The sequence below is a fragment of the Miniopterus schreibersii genome, assembly GCF_964146895.1.
Source record: "Miniopterus schreibersii genome assembly, chromosome: 3".
Lineage (NCBI taxonomy): Eukaryota > Metazoa > Chordata > Mammalia > Chiroptera > Miniopteridae > Miniopterus > Miniopterus schreibersii.
Genome location: NC_138103.1, coordinates 27,384,593 through 27,399,401, shown reverse-complemented (window position 1 = coordinate 27,399,401; position 14,809 = coordinate 27,384,593). Strand labels below are relative to the sequence as shown.

The 14,809-nt window shown below is 36.5% G+C and overlaps 1 protein-coding gene across 10 annotated transcripts in view; it reads left to right on the top strand.

Annotated features, from left to right (window-relative positions):
* GTF2I (general transcription factor IIi) overlaps positions 1-14,809 on the top strand; it is a 102,057-nt gene that overhangs the window by 77,134 nt on the left and 10,114 nt on the right. For all 10 annotated transcript variants that reach the window (XM_081132073.1, XM_081132076.1, XM_081132079.1 and 7 more), the window contains 9 exons: positions 1,625-1,808; positions 2,871-2,929; positions 6,672-6,743; positions 7,777-7,960; positions 8,539-8,597; positions 8,934-9,008; positions 13,499-13,600; positions 14,200-14,265; positions 14,559-14,742. In XM_081132073.1, coding sequence (XP_080988199.1) covers positions 1,625-1,808; positions 2,871-2,929; positions 6,672-6,743; positions 7,777-7,960; positions 8,539-8,597; positions 8,934-9,008; positions 13,499-13,600; positions 14,200-14,265; positions 14,559-14,742 — 985 coding nt within the window. The remainder of the gene's footprint in view (positions 1-1,624; positions 1,809-2,870; positions 2,930-6,671; positions 6,744-7,776; positions 7,961-8,538; positions 8,598-8,933; positions 9,009-13,498; positions 13,601-14,199; positions 14,266-14,558; positions 14,743-14,809) is intronic.

Genomic DNA, 14,809 nt, shown 5'->3' with positions numbered 1-14,809 from the left:
GAACTGAACCGAGATCTCCTGGATCCTGGGTCAATGCTCAACTGCTGAGCCATGCCTGGCTGGGCTGATTATATTCTTTTTTGTTATATTTAACCATAATTATACTTAATGTTGCTCTGAGGTGTGAGTGTGAAGATCTTTACTACATATTTTTTAAGGGAATGTTTCTCCTAGCAGCTACGATCTTCATTACCTTGTGCTTGGTTTTCCAAATACACATTCCTTATTTATCAAAGAGATCCTGTGCTCGAGCCCTTCAGTCTTGGTGCTGATGAAATGAAGGAAAAATTCAGACAGAAAGTCTTTAAATTTGAGAGGAAAGTCAATCTGAGAATCAGAGAAATGAAGATGAATTCTTTTGGGAGGTAGTTAGACCATCAGATTGTAGAGTATTTAACTATACCATACAGAATACAGGGGAAACCTGTCTATGCTAATATTATGTAAATTGTTTGCCTCTTTTATTAAAACTGTTTGGATGTGGTTTCAGAGTAGGGGTTAGGACTTTCCTTTTTACATCTTCAAATTTCAATTCTATACTTGTTCAAAGGTAGAAAAATATAGCCATTTTCAAATTCAGTGATCATTAATATTTCCACATTTGTTCATCTTTTCCTTTTTTTTTTCTTTGTAGGAATGTTATAAAGAAAATCAGAGGTGGTGTGTCATTTTACTTATTCAGTGTGCATCCATGAACAGAGTTGACATTTTCTTACACAGGCACAGTGTCATTATCACACCTGACAAGATTAATTTTTTGTATTCGTTCTTATTCTAGTCCTTCATTGAATTCCCTCATTCATCCAGAAAGTTTTTGCTTTGAATCTGGATCTAAATAAGTCATACATTAACTTTGGTTGATATGTCTCATTTAATCTAAACCAGTCTCTGCTTACTATTTTTATTTTTTTTATTTTTTTAAACATATCTTTGTTGATTTCAGAGAGAGGAAAGGAGGGAAAGAGAGAGAGAGACACATCAATGATGAGAGAGTCATCGATCTGCTGCCTAGCCCGCAACCCAGGCATGTGCCCTGACTGGGAATCGAACCCCGATCTCCTGGATCCTAGGTCAATGCTCAACCGCTGAGCCAGGCCCACCGGGCTGTGCTTACTATTTTTATTTCCCATTCCATGAATTCTTTGCAGAAAGTTATTTCCTTGCAAAATGGCGCACTCGTAACGTTTAAGGGGTAAAGAACATTAATCTCACGGTTGCAATAAATCTCATGGTTACAGGGGCCAGTAAAAGAGGATTATTACACTCAAAACATTAAGTAGTAAATGTCTATCTTCAAATACTTGAAAGAGTAGTATTTAAGTTGCATTTTTTATTGTGTCATAATTTTCTAATTTCTTCCTAAAGATATAGAAAATTTTTTTTAAGATCTTAGCATTATTAAGATGGTCTTAGAATCAGGAAACATTAAATGCACCACAGGTTACCCTTGATCAGGAGCTCTTTATACTTGCATTTGCTTCATTAAGTCTATTTCGTAGTTAGTGTATGTGTTCCCAGAGTATACTTGGCTTTTTAAAAAGTTGATATGTACATTGCTTCGGATTGTACCAAAATATTATTGCAGCAGAAACTTAGTCTCCTGAATTGCTTTTCTTTTGTAAAGCTGAAGCCTTGGGGAGCACTGAAGCCAAGGCTGTACCTTACCAGAAATTTGAGGCACATCCTAATGATCTCTACGTGGAAGGACTACCAGAAAACATTCCTTTTAGAAGTCCCTCATGGTATGGAATCCCAAGGCTGGAAAAAATTATTCAAGTGGGCAATCGAATTAAATTTGTTATTAAAAGGTAAGATTATAATCTGCAGAAACAAATTTAATGTCTTAAAGATTAATTTCATGAAAATAGGCCTTTTGTTCACCTCTCAATTAGACTTATTCTAGTATTCCAAATTAAAGTGTTACATTTAGATTCATTTATTGAGCAAATGTTTATTTAGTACCAGGCACCAGATGTACAAAATTGGGTAAGATAGGAACCCTGTCTTTGGAAGACTTACTACAGAGATAAATGCAATGAAATATTACTAAACCCTTTGGGGGAGAAGACAATGGGTAGCATGTAAATTGGTCAGTTGTACTTAGAGATCGGAGAAAAGGTGTTTCAGATAAAGGAAATAATGGACGTGAAGGCAGGGAGGTGCTAAGTGTACTTTAATGTTTATGTAACCACACCATTCTGTGTGGAATGAGTTGAGATGCCTTATGGGCATGAAATAATAGATAGACTGAGGTAGCTAAGTAGAGGGAAGGCCTTGTGTCTTATACAGTCAGTGGAGTAATTAGTCTTAAAGCTGATTTCCCTTAAAATAATTTGGATTTGCATTTTAGAAATGCTGTTTTGGCTTGGGTTTGAAGGATAGCAGAATGGGTAATTTGGGAGCAGGGAGTGTGAACAGAAGGCCTGTCTAATTCCGAAGTATTGTGGTGGGCGTAGAGACTCTAGCACTTGCTTACTGTTTGGGGGTTGTGCATTTGTGTATGTTTGTTGGGACTAATTGTATAAGGGAGAGGCAATTTTAGGATGATATAGGTAGATATTTCTAGCTGTACTGTGATACAGTTCACTTGAGGTTTAGAAAAAAGAAGGTTGGCCTAGTTGGGGCAAAAGGTGACTGTTCTTCTGTACATTTAAGCTTAAAATGCCTTTGGGGGCATACAGGTGGTCCCACCTGAATCCGTTAAAATTGCTATTTTCAAACTAATCTGGAGTCACCAGAATGGTACTTTTCACTGCACAAGAAGGCAGAATGAACCATATTGAATATCAGTGGCAATGCACAGATGTGTGAGGAAGGCCTTTAAGGCATTCCTATGAGCTCTGTTACTCATATCAACTGTATTTTTACAGACCAGAACTTCTGACTCACAGTACTACTGAAGTTACTCAGCCAAGAACGAATACACCAGGTAAAATAATTGTGAATTCCTTTTTTTAAAGCTAATTAGCCCTGGCCGGGTAGCTCAGTTGGTTAGAGTGTCATCCCTATACACCAAGGTTGTGGGTTTGATCCTGTCAGAGCACATACAAGAAGCAACCAATGAATGCATAAACAAGTGGAACAACAAATCAATCTCCCCTCCCTCCCAAAATCAATCAATCAATCAATTGTTTAAAAAAAAAACTTATTAGATCAATTGTTTTTAAGCTTTTAAAAAATCTTTTAAAATTCTTCTTTTGAAATTCTTCTTTCTCCCAAAATGTATTTTGAGGATGCTCAATATAGGCACTACTTGATTTATCAATATGAACATAAGCAGTTTTGGAAAACTTGAGCTTTGAATTTAGACCAGTGGTGTTGAATAGAAGTAAAGTGTGTGTCACAAATGCAAGCCACATATGTCATTTTAAATTTCCTGGTAACTAAATCTATGTTTCAACCTGTAATCAATATAAAAAAATACATGATGAAGGAATTTACATTTTTCATTTCATATGTTTATATTCTTTTTGAAATGCCTGTGTGTAATTTATATTATTATCTCAATTCAACTAGCCATATTTCCAGCACTCAGTTGCCAGAAGTGGCTAATGTTTCAGACCGTGCAGATTTAGACCTTAATCTTTATTTACACAGACCCTGTTTTTTTCATCTCCCCCTCCCCCGACCCCCATTTGATGTGAGAGACAGACATTGACCAATTGCCTCCTGTATATGCCCCAACTGGGGATCAAACCACCACCTTTTGGTGCTCTGGATGACTCTCCAACCAACTGATCCACACCAGCCAGGGCCAGACCCTGTTTTTTAGATGACAAATACTGTAATTCCAGCAGCTGCATTGACATCACTGCCCAATAGGAAGAACTATGAAGTCTCAATCTCAGTTGTATGGATGGTTTCATTTTCTTTATTTGACCTATAAGTCTGCTTTTATTTCTTTCCCATCTTTTTCTTTACCACTGCATGTCAGAAAAGTTACCACAACTTGAAGATCTTTTACAACCTTAGGGACTTTTATTGCCAAGAACCAATGGTTATTTCTGAATTTGTGCAGTTAACCAGTCTTGTAAATACTAAGATGAACTGTTATACAAGATGCGGTTGTGTGTACTAAATACTCATCTTTCAATTCTTAGGGTTCCTGGGGTAACTGATAAAGGTCAGCCAGTATGCCAAATAGATTGGCATGAAAAGTGGTTGAGAAATATTGAACTGGGGAGACAATTACCCTGTGCCAGGAATCCTGAAGAGGAGACGATATAATCAATGTTTAACAATCAGGTTGAGCATCAAAATCAGCACAGCAACCTTCTCAGCACATTTTTGATTTAGGCAAAGAAACAAAGTATTGGTGATGGATTGAAAATTGGAGATGACACAGACTTGGCTAAGGGAAGTGATAAAAAGGAAAATATTCCCAAAGGTAGAGCTTTCATTTGGGTTAGCCAGAATATGATGGAAGTCTATGTATGAACTTTGTATGAACTTTCATTTCTCAAGATACCTCAAATTCAAGGTTGAGATGAATGTGATCACTGCTTAATATTGACTGCAAACAGAATATTAAGCATGCACCATTGAAAGGATATACAAGCACCATACATGTTACTCCAAGGATTGAGTAATACCATTTTCTGCAGTTCTTGATCTGCTGTCTGCTAGCATAGATAATTTAAGGCCTATTATCAGAAGAGTCTTGATTCTCTGAGTCATTAACAATATTGGGCCTCCTGTTAGTCATAGATTTTGGAAAGAATGAAAGGTTATCATTCTTCATGCCAACAAAACGTTAACTTGGTCTGCCAGAGAACCAGATGTTAGTCTTTCCACAACAGAAGAATTTTGTTAGTCGCTATTGCCATCAGCAGTGTCTTTAATTCTTGGCATGACCTGGGATTAGGTAACAGTTTATGCCTAAATCATTATGGATCCACTTTCCCTCAATTTGATAAAAGATAACTTGTCAACTGTGAGAAAGTTGTTGAACTAGCCAGGTAATTGAGCTTTGAATGGGTTCAAATGGGAAGGTGTTACTTGGCTTTGGTGAAGAGCAGCTCAGAGATGTTTTGTGTTAGAGTAGCAAGTACCAGAGACGGAAACGTAAGGTGAGGCAGAACGGGTGACTGCACAAAAACTTAACAGAAGGAGCTAACCTTGGAGAAGGAGAGATTCGGTACCTTCATAGTGATAATTCAGCTTTGGTTTATCCCAGAGTTATTCTGGCTGAATGATTGAGCTACTGTGTTAAATACTTGAAATGCTAGCTTTTCTTTTAAAGTAAAACTTCTCAAGTACTTTTACACTAACACTTAAAAAGTTCTTTTTCAGTAAAAGTAAAAAAATGTTAAAATACTTTCTGAGGCCGGCAATATTTTCAGAACTTCTCCAACATCTCCCACTGCTGTGGTCAGCAAACAATGACTTCGCACTTAGTGTGATTCTCTCGCTCTCTGCCCTTTGCCCTCTAGCTCCTGCTCCCTGTTCACTGCCTTTTCCTTACCCATTGTCCCCAAAGTCTGTCTTCTTCATCCTCAGCTTTATAAAAAAGCCCTGATTATCTGTCCCAGTAAGTGACATCCTACACATATTTTATAATGGCTTATTTTTTTTCTTTATTTTTACGTTACATTTAAAAGGGATGGTTGTCTTATAAATAAGGGGTAAGGAAATAAACCAGGTTGTAGATGTGAGTAGTGTTGAGTGACAACTCTCTAATAATCTCTTTGACATTTATTTCTGCTACTTATTTCCATTTCTTTACCATTTATTTCTTGCTGTGATTAGTGAAGTTTTGCTTTATGTGGATTTCTAGGCACATACTTGTTCACTAAAACAAGGAATGCCTGTATGGAAAGCAATTTCAAGTGAAGCTGTTGGTTGAACCTAGTGTAGGAGGCCTGGAGCCTTACACAACTGGCCTTCCCAGTCCCCAAAGGATTCACTGATGTGACTCCAAGGAGCAGTGTTTGAAAACCACTCATTTAGCCCTGGCCAGGTGGCTCAGTTGGTTGGACCATCGTCCCATACACCAAAAGGTTGCGAGTTTGATTTCCAGTCAGGGCACATGCTTAGGTTGTGGGTTCAATCCCTGGTCGGGGTGGGTATGGGAGGCAACCGATTAATGTTTCTTTTCCCCTCTCCCTTTCTCTCTCACATCAATGTTTCTGTTTCTCTCTATTTCACTAGCTCCCCTTCCTTCCTTCCTCCCTCCTTCCTTCCTTCCTTCCTTCCTTCCTTCCTTCCTCCCTCCCTCCCTCCCTCCCTCCCTCCCTCCCTCCCTCCCTCCCTCCCTCCCTCCCTTCCTCCCTTCCTCCCTTCCTCCCTTCCTCCCTCCCTTTCTAAAATTATTAAACACATATACTTGGGTGAGGATTAAAAAAACCAACCCACTCACTTAGAGCACTCTACAAACAAGTTTTTTATTTACATGTGAGTTGAAACTTGAATTCTGTCTCCCTCAGTTCTTCTGATATTTGACAAGGGCAGGAAATTGTTCTTTTCCTTAATACCCAATGTTTTTGGTCTTAAACAAAATTGAATTAAGAGCATCCCTAGATGGTATACCTAAAACTAATACAATGTTATATGTCAATCACATCTCAATTTTTAAAAAAGAGTATCACTGGAAGGAACAGCATGCAATCTGATTTTGTGTCAGAACCAACCAATAAGGAGCATTGTTAATTAGGTTTATTTTTGCTTTCTAGTCAAAGAAGATTGGAATGTCCGAATTACCAAGCTACGGAAGCAAGTGGAAGAGATTTTTAATTTGAAATTTGGTAAGTTAAACTCCTTTAAATACATCTTAATTTAAAAACAAATTAAAGGCAGTGTTCTGAATGAATTATAGCAGTTCAGAACCTAAAGAAGGATGGTCCCAGAAACTGGGTTTTAGTTTATTTCTGCTACTAAATTAGCTACTTAAACCAAACAAGTTACTTTATTTCTCTTGGATTCAGTTTTCTCATATGTCAGAATGGGAGAGCAAGGGAGGAGTTGGGCTAAATCTTAGTTCCACTGTCTGTACTTCTAATCTGGCTAACACCGAATGGCCAATAGGTTTCACCATTTGTTTCAACTTAGATTTGTTGACAGCCGTTTCCGGGAGTGCTGTCTTGAGAAGGATTCTGAGGAGGCTCAGCAAGAGTGTTTCAGTTGATTGGGTGTGTCTGTCATGGAGAAGGAAGTAAGGAGTGGGAGCGATAGCAGTATTCCCTGGGCAGTCCCATCTGTCATTTTAATACCTGGTATTGACATTTGTGTCCTAGATCAGGAATCTTAATTACTCTGCCTCGATCTCTAACTTGAGTTCTGCTTAGGTACATTATATACAACTTACTTTTTAAACAGCAGACTTTCATCTAGGTGACACACAAAGGCTAGGTACATGCCATTTCAGTGTGGAATGGCTATAGTTCATTCTGCCAAGAGCAGAGATAATTTTGACTATTAATATAACTGTCCTTTTGATTTGAAGTGTTAAAATGTTTATCTTAAAAGTACTTAATTTTTAGGCTTGTTCTTCAGTTTTGCACAGTATGCTAAGCAAAATGCCTTCATATTAAATGGATATTAATAGATCATAGGGAACTTTTGCATAACATATTTGAGAATGTCCACATGTTAACTGGATAAATTGTGGTGATCATTTGAAATATGTACAAATACTGTGTCGTTATATTATACACTTGAAACTAATAATGTTATATGCCAATTACACCTCAATGAAAAGATAATAAATAAAAGAATGCTATCAGACAGAAATAAAAGATTATAAAACTTGACTTTATATATATATTTTTACCATTTCAGCTCAAGCTCTTGGACTCACAGAGGCAGTAAAAGTACCATACCCTGTGTTTGAATCAAATCCTGAGTTCCTTTATGTAGAAGGCTTGCCAGAAGGAATTCCCTTTCGAAGCCCTACCTGGTTTGGAATTCCACGACTTGAAAGGATTGTTCGTGGCAGTAATAAAATCAAGTTTGTTGTTAAAAAGTAAGTTCTATTTGCCAATGTAGTCATTTCTGGAATTACAATAAAGCTATATTTCTATTTAAATTATTTTCTAGCTACACATGACAGCTAAAACTTTAACATCCATGATGGAAAAGCGTAGCTCTGAGCTGCAGTCCTGGCATTGTCCACCGCCTTCGCCAGTACTTAATTTTTCTTTGTAGTACAAGGAAAATAGTAACGCCTGCCTGAGGTGATGCTGGCCAAGTTGGTTAGAGATACTATCTCTCAGTATGCCTAAGTACTTGCATGGAGAATGAAAATGCTGATTTTTATTTTCTCTCTTATTCCTGGTTAAACTTACGGGCAACTGAATTTCAGTGATTAAGTTCCCTATTTACATGTCTCCAGAATTTCAGTAGCTCAAGAAACTGGCGCTAATTTTCATTTTCATGAAAGAACTTATTTACTCATCCTAAAATCATTCAGCGGATAGATGTGGGAAGGAAAAGTGAGTTTTTTAGGTCCAGAAAGATAGACGTTATTGCATTATAGAATGATCCTGTAGCTGTGAAAACCAATATTGTACTGGTTATTGTAATGCTGCTTGTTTTCTCTAGACCGGAACTAGTTATTTCCTACTTGCCTCCTGGAATGGCTAGTAAAATAAACACTAAAGGTAAGGGATTGTATATACTCTTTCTTATACTTAAGTGCATTAAAACATTATTTTTCAACGTTACCTAAATCATACTGAATCATTGGCCAATATTTTTAAGGTATTTTCTTTAATGGACCTTTTGTTTTTACAAACATTCATTAAAAATTTCATGTTTGCAATCCTCCGTGTTTCCACAGCTTTGTTGAGACTCATATGGAGGATTACACTACCACTTTAATTCTTCAGGTTTCTTTGACATGAGCCAAACTGTATGAATTTTAATACTCTGCTCTTATAAAGCATCACCTTCTGTTTTTTACGATATGCAAAAGTAATTGTGTGCTTGCTTGACAGCCTTGCAGTCCCCGAAAAGACCACGGAGCCCTGGCAGCAATTCAAAAGTTCCTGAGATCGAGGTCACTGTGGAAGGTAAGGCTGCTCTGTGGCATGTTCTGTTGATTTTCCAGTTCACTGGTTATGTTTGTAGACAGAGGAAATGCAGCGTCAGCCCTGCCTGGACCCATACAGTTAGGGAAGGCAAGACGCCTTTCTAGAATCCCCTAGCAGATTTTTGCTTGTGTCTCGGGTGGGGAAAAAAAAAGAATTTAAAGTAAAATAAAGCACAGGTTCTGAGGCCAGTGTGTTTGGATTTGAATTTTGACTGCACCAGTTAGGCACATTATTAAAATCTCAGTTTTAGTTAGTGTATCTGTAAAATGGGAATAAGAATAGTACTCAACTCCTGCTGTTTTAAAATTCATATATATAATTTGCATGTAAAATTCACCATTTAAAAATGTACAATTGAGTACTTTTTAGTATATTCATAAAGTTGTGCAACCATCAGTACTATATAATTCTAGAACATTTTTATTACATAGGAAATAAACCTCATACCAATTCACAGTTGCTCCCCATCTCCCACCACTGATCTGCTTGTTTGTCTCTATGGTTATGTCTGTTCTGGACATTTCCTATAAATGGAATCATGATATGTGGTTCTCTGCGACTGGCTTCTTTCATTTAGCATAATATTTTCCAGGTTTGTCTATTTTGTAGCATGTACCAGTACTCCACTCCTTTTTTCCTCCCACTTTAAAAAAAAAATTGTGGTTAAATATATATGACATCAAAATTACCATTTTTAACCATTTTTAAGTGTATAGTGCAGTGGCATTAGTACATTCACATACCCACCTCCCACCTCCACTTCTTTTTCACCTTCCCTACTGAAACTCTTCCCGTTAAACAGTAACTCCCCATCCATTTTCCCCTCTCACTGGCTCTTGGAAACAGTGCTGCTATGAACTTAGATGTACAAATAGCTGTTCAAATCCCTCCTCTTAGTTTTTTTTTTTAAGATTAAAAAAAAATTGAGAGAGAGAAACATCGATGGCTGCCTCCTGCACAACCCCTACCAGGGATCCAGCCCAGAACCCAGGCTGTGCCCTGACTGGAAATCAAACCAGCAACCTCTTGGTGCACGGGATGGTGCCCAACCAAGCCAGACTGGCCAGCGCCCTCCTTTTAGTTCTTTTGGTTATGTGTCCAAAAGTAGAATTGCTGGGTCATATGGTTATTCTAGGTTTAAATTTTTGAGGAACTGCCATCATTTTCCACAGCAGTGGCATCATTTACATTCCCATCAGCAGTGCCCCAAGGGTTTAAATTTCCACATCCTCACCACCATTTGTTATTTTTTTGTTTTTTAGAGAATATCCTAATGGATATCTATTACTTTTATTGATGAATACTGTTCCATTATGTGGATATACCACATTTTGTTTATCCATTCATTTGGGTTGTTTCCACGTTTTGGCTATTATAAATAACACTACTGTGAACATTTATATACAAATTTTTGTGTGGACATATGTTTTTAATTCTACATTTGTTGTTGTTGTTGTTGTTATTTTAAAATTGAATATTTAAATACAAATAAATGGTCCTGGCTGGGTGGTTCAGTTGGTTGGAGTGTTGTCCTCTACACCAGAAGGTTGCAGGTTTGATCCCTGGTCAGGATACTTGCAGGAGGCAACAGATCGATGATTCTCTCTTTCTCCCTTCCTCTCCCTCTAAAATCAATTTTTTTAAAAACATATCCTTGGGTGAGGATTAGAAAAAAATACAAATAAATGTATTAATTAAAACGATTTCTTATGGAACAGCAGATATAACATATAGGACATCACCCTGAAATGTTTCCCCCTTGCTCCTTAGCTTTACTTGTTTAGGTAGCAAATACTCTGGGTAACAAACCTATTTATTATACCAGTCATTGTGTTTGTAAATGGAAACAAATACCATCTTAGTGTTAAGTCCTCACTTCGCACATTTACACTTTGCTCTGTATTTTTGGTGTCTGATTCAAAAGAAAAGGGTTAATAGCTTTATTTTGCTTACTCGTGCTAGGTAATAAAGTCCTTGTCCCATGGTAGCTTTCTATTGCTATAAATGCACTCAATTTAATTTATATAGGTTAAAATACTATAAAATAGTTATTTGTACTTTAAAGTGATTTAAGTAGTGGATAGTTGTGTCTGTGTCCAGGAACTTTTTGTCAGTTTAGTGATAAGAAGGAGGTATTTTGTTTGCACCTTACTAATAATTTTGTTTTAATTTCTACATCATGCATATAAGTGGAATTTTTTTCTTACTTTAAAAATCAAATTCATTGGGTATAATTTAAAATGTACCCATTTTAATTGTATAGTTTGAGTTTTGAAAAATGTTTGTTATGTCACTTAAGTCAACATATAAAACATCTCCGTCACCCTAAATTGTTCCCCCCATGCTCCTCAGCAGTCAGTCCCTTGCACTTAAGTTCACAGGCAATCAATGATCCATATGTTTTCACCATAGAATACTTTTGCCTGTTCTAGAATTTCATATAAATGGAATGTTGCTGTGGGATTTTTTTTGTTTGTATGTTTGTTTATGGTTGGCTTCTTTTGCTCAGCATGTTTGTAAATTTATTATACTTGTTGCTTATTGCAGCATTTCCTTTTTCTTGTCAAGTATTATTCCATTGTGCAGATTCCCCACATTTTGTCTATACATTTATCGGTGGATATTTGGGTTTATTTTTAGTCTTTATCTAATAAAGATGCTGTGAATATTTGTGTACTAATGTGGCATATGCTCTCCTCTTGACTAGATGTGTAGGAGTAAAATTGCTGGGTTTTTATCTTTATAAGAAACTGCCCAACAGTTTACCAAAGTGGTCTTATTATTTTACACTCCTGCTAGGAATGTGGGAATTCTAGTTGCTACACATTCTCACAGTACTTGGTATTGTCATTCTCTTTAGTTTAGTTATTCGCGTGCATTTATAGTGTTATTTCACATAAGTATAAACCAAAGGTCAGCTTATTGATTTAGAATATGAACTAGATATTTCATGCAACTCAGTTCTGTCAACTGATCATGAATTTCTTCCTGTGTTGTTCTCTTGTTACTAAGAGTTGCTTCAAGAGCATTGATTTTAAGCAGAGATGTTAGATTACCATAGTAGCCTGTTCAGAATCATGGTTCAGAGAATGTACTGATTTCCTCTGTATTATATCTGCCAGGTAAACCAGGTTGCTAGAGCCAGGTGGTCCAGAAATATTTTGCTTTTGTTACTATACCGTCTAAGGAAGCTGTGGTTTTTATTCAGGAGTTTTGAGATACTTTAAGATGAGAATGTTGAATCTTGGCATCTGATCGGGAATGACAGATATATTTCATCTTCATTCCGTATTCCCATCAGACACTTCTAATACTCTTACAGATCCTGAGTCCATATCCAATCCAGGCTAACTAAGGAAGATAGGAGTGCTATATGTGTGCAGTGTATTTGCTGTTCATTGTTTAGATCTAGAAAATGATTCATGAAAGTCTTATAAGTGTGTCAGGGAGATAATGTGGTGGTGAAGGCTGAGGAGCTAGACTCTGAAGGTTGGTATCCCAACTCCACCACTTACCAGTCATGTAATTGACCATATAACCACCATGGCTCAGTTTCTCCATAGGTAAAGTGGGGATGCCTGTGAAAACTGAATTAGTTTCTACATATAATATGCTTGGTACAGTGACTAGTATGTGCTTTAAGCTGTTAGTAGTATTGCTGCAGAAATTGTTCATTAAGCGAAAGTCTTTATGTGAAGATAGCCATAGGAAGTAGAAAACTCAGTAGAATGGTAATTCGGATGAAAGCCTGGAGTCTAAACAAACATTTCTGCAAATTGAGAAATTCAAGTTTCAGGGTATATCTTTAGAATGTTGGTTATTTTCCTGAGAAATCTGAAAGAAACATAATTTCTTTTACTTTTCCATAATTTTTACTCTTTTGTTTATTTTTTTAATTGTTGGTTTCACATTAAGATAAGCTTATTGTTTAAGCATTAGATGACCCTACATATAGACAAGTTATGGCCTGGGGTTTATAAGGATAACGGAAACTAACATTCATTTTTATTTAATGGAAAACAACTGATTGTTTCTAAGTTGTACTAAGAATTCAAAGAATGGATATGTCAAGGTCAGCTAGAGAATCCAAAGGAAAGCTTCAAAATGGAGATAATATAATTGTAACTGAAGTTGTGCTTGTGTTCAAGGGTTGAAAGGAAAAGATATAAGCAACCATAGTTAACCAAAAATTATATGGCTCCAAGAGGGCATGATGAAGCAGTAAGTGAATTGAATGTACCTTAGATGAGCCAGGAAGCTAATTCTGTTTGCGGGGAGAATGCCTAATTGAAGGGAAGGAAGTAGAAAAATGGATGGAAGTCTGTGGAACTAGCAGCAGTGCCCATTTTCATTGCAGGGGGCTTATATACTATTTGAACCTAACTTTGTTTTCCAGTACAGGCTGGGCTTCAGGAAGCATGATTAAATATGTGTCTTGATTATGTTGTTGTTTTTTAATTCTTCTTTAGGCCCTAATAACAACAACCCTCAGACCTCAGCTGTTCGAACCCCTACTCAGACTAATGGTTCTAATGTTCCCTTTAAGCCTCGAGGGAGAGAGTTTTCGTTTGGTAAATATGCATTTTGTTTTTCTTAATTCGTTTTAAATGAAAGGAATTCATAAAAGTACTTTATTTTACTAGGATTGGTTTTTTAAAAATTTTTGTAAGTAGCATATATTAGCACTTAAAGCCACAGACTATAGCCAGACTGTTCGAGTTCACATCTGGCGCCAGTACTGTATAATTCTTAACCTTGGACAAACTGCTGAACTTTTCTGTGCCTCAGTTTCCTTATTTGTAAATAGGGATAACATTACTTCCTGCTTCATAGGGTTATTATGAGGATTATAAAAACTGAAGCATTTACAGGGTAGGACTATACCTGGCACATAGTAGATACTATAATTGTCTTTTGGGAGGTTTGGGGGCTTTATTTGTTTTTTATTTGCTTTAGTGTATATCATTTATTTGTAGCCAACATATTAGTAATATAAAACAGTTAAATAATGTGTCAGGATTATAGTTGTCAAGCCATGACTGTGTTAAAAACCCATCTACTTTATTTTCTTATTTTGTACTTAAATATGTACAATAAAATAAATCCCTCACCATGGAAGTATATTCGTAAATATTATTAACAAATTAACTGTCATTTTTTTTATGTGCAGAGGCGTGGAATGCCAAAATCACAGACCTAAAACAAAAAGTTGAAAATCTTTTCAATGAAAAGTGTGGTAAGTTTATTTTGAAACCTCATTATTAAAATATATAAGGCAGCTTTTTAAAAACAGAAGAATGTGAGCAGAGTAAAATTAGTTCAGCATTTAAATTATGCTATTATTGGAAGTGTGTGGGTTTTGCAGGAATGAATTTGATCATTTCTCCCACTTATCTGAGCATCAAGAAATTTTTAGAAATTAATTTTAATTACCGCAAAATGCAATTTAAAATGCATTTTTTTAAAAAGATGTTTTTGTGGTGTATTTTTTAAAGCTATGAATGTGAAAAATGTATGTGTGTTTTGTAGGTGAAGCTCTTGGCCTTAAACAAGCTGTGAAAGTGCCGTTTGCACTGTTCGAGTCTTTCCCAGAAGACTTTTACGTGGAAGGCTTACCTGAGGGTGTGCCATTTCGACGACCGTCTACTTTTGGCATTCCAAGGCTGGAGAAGATACTCAGAAACAAAGCGAAAATTAAGTTCATTATTAAAAAGTAAGGAAATGAGGTGAAATGAGATTGGCCATGAGTTGATACTGTTTGACACTGGGAGGTGGGTTCA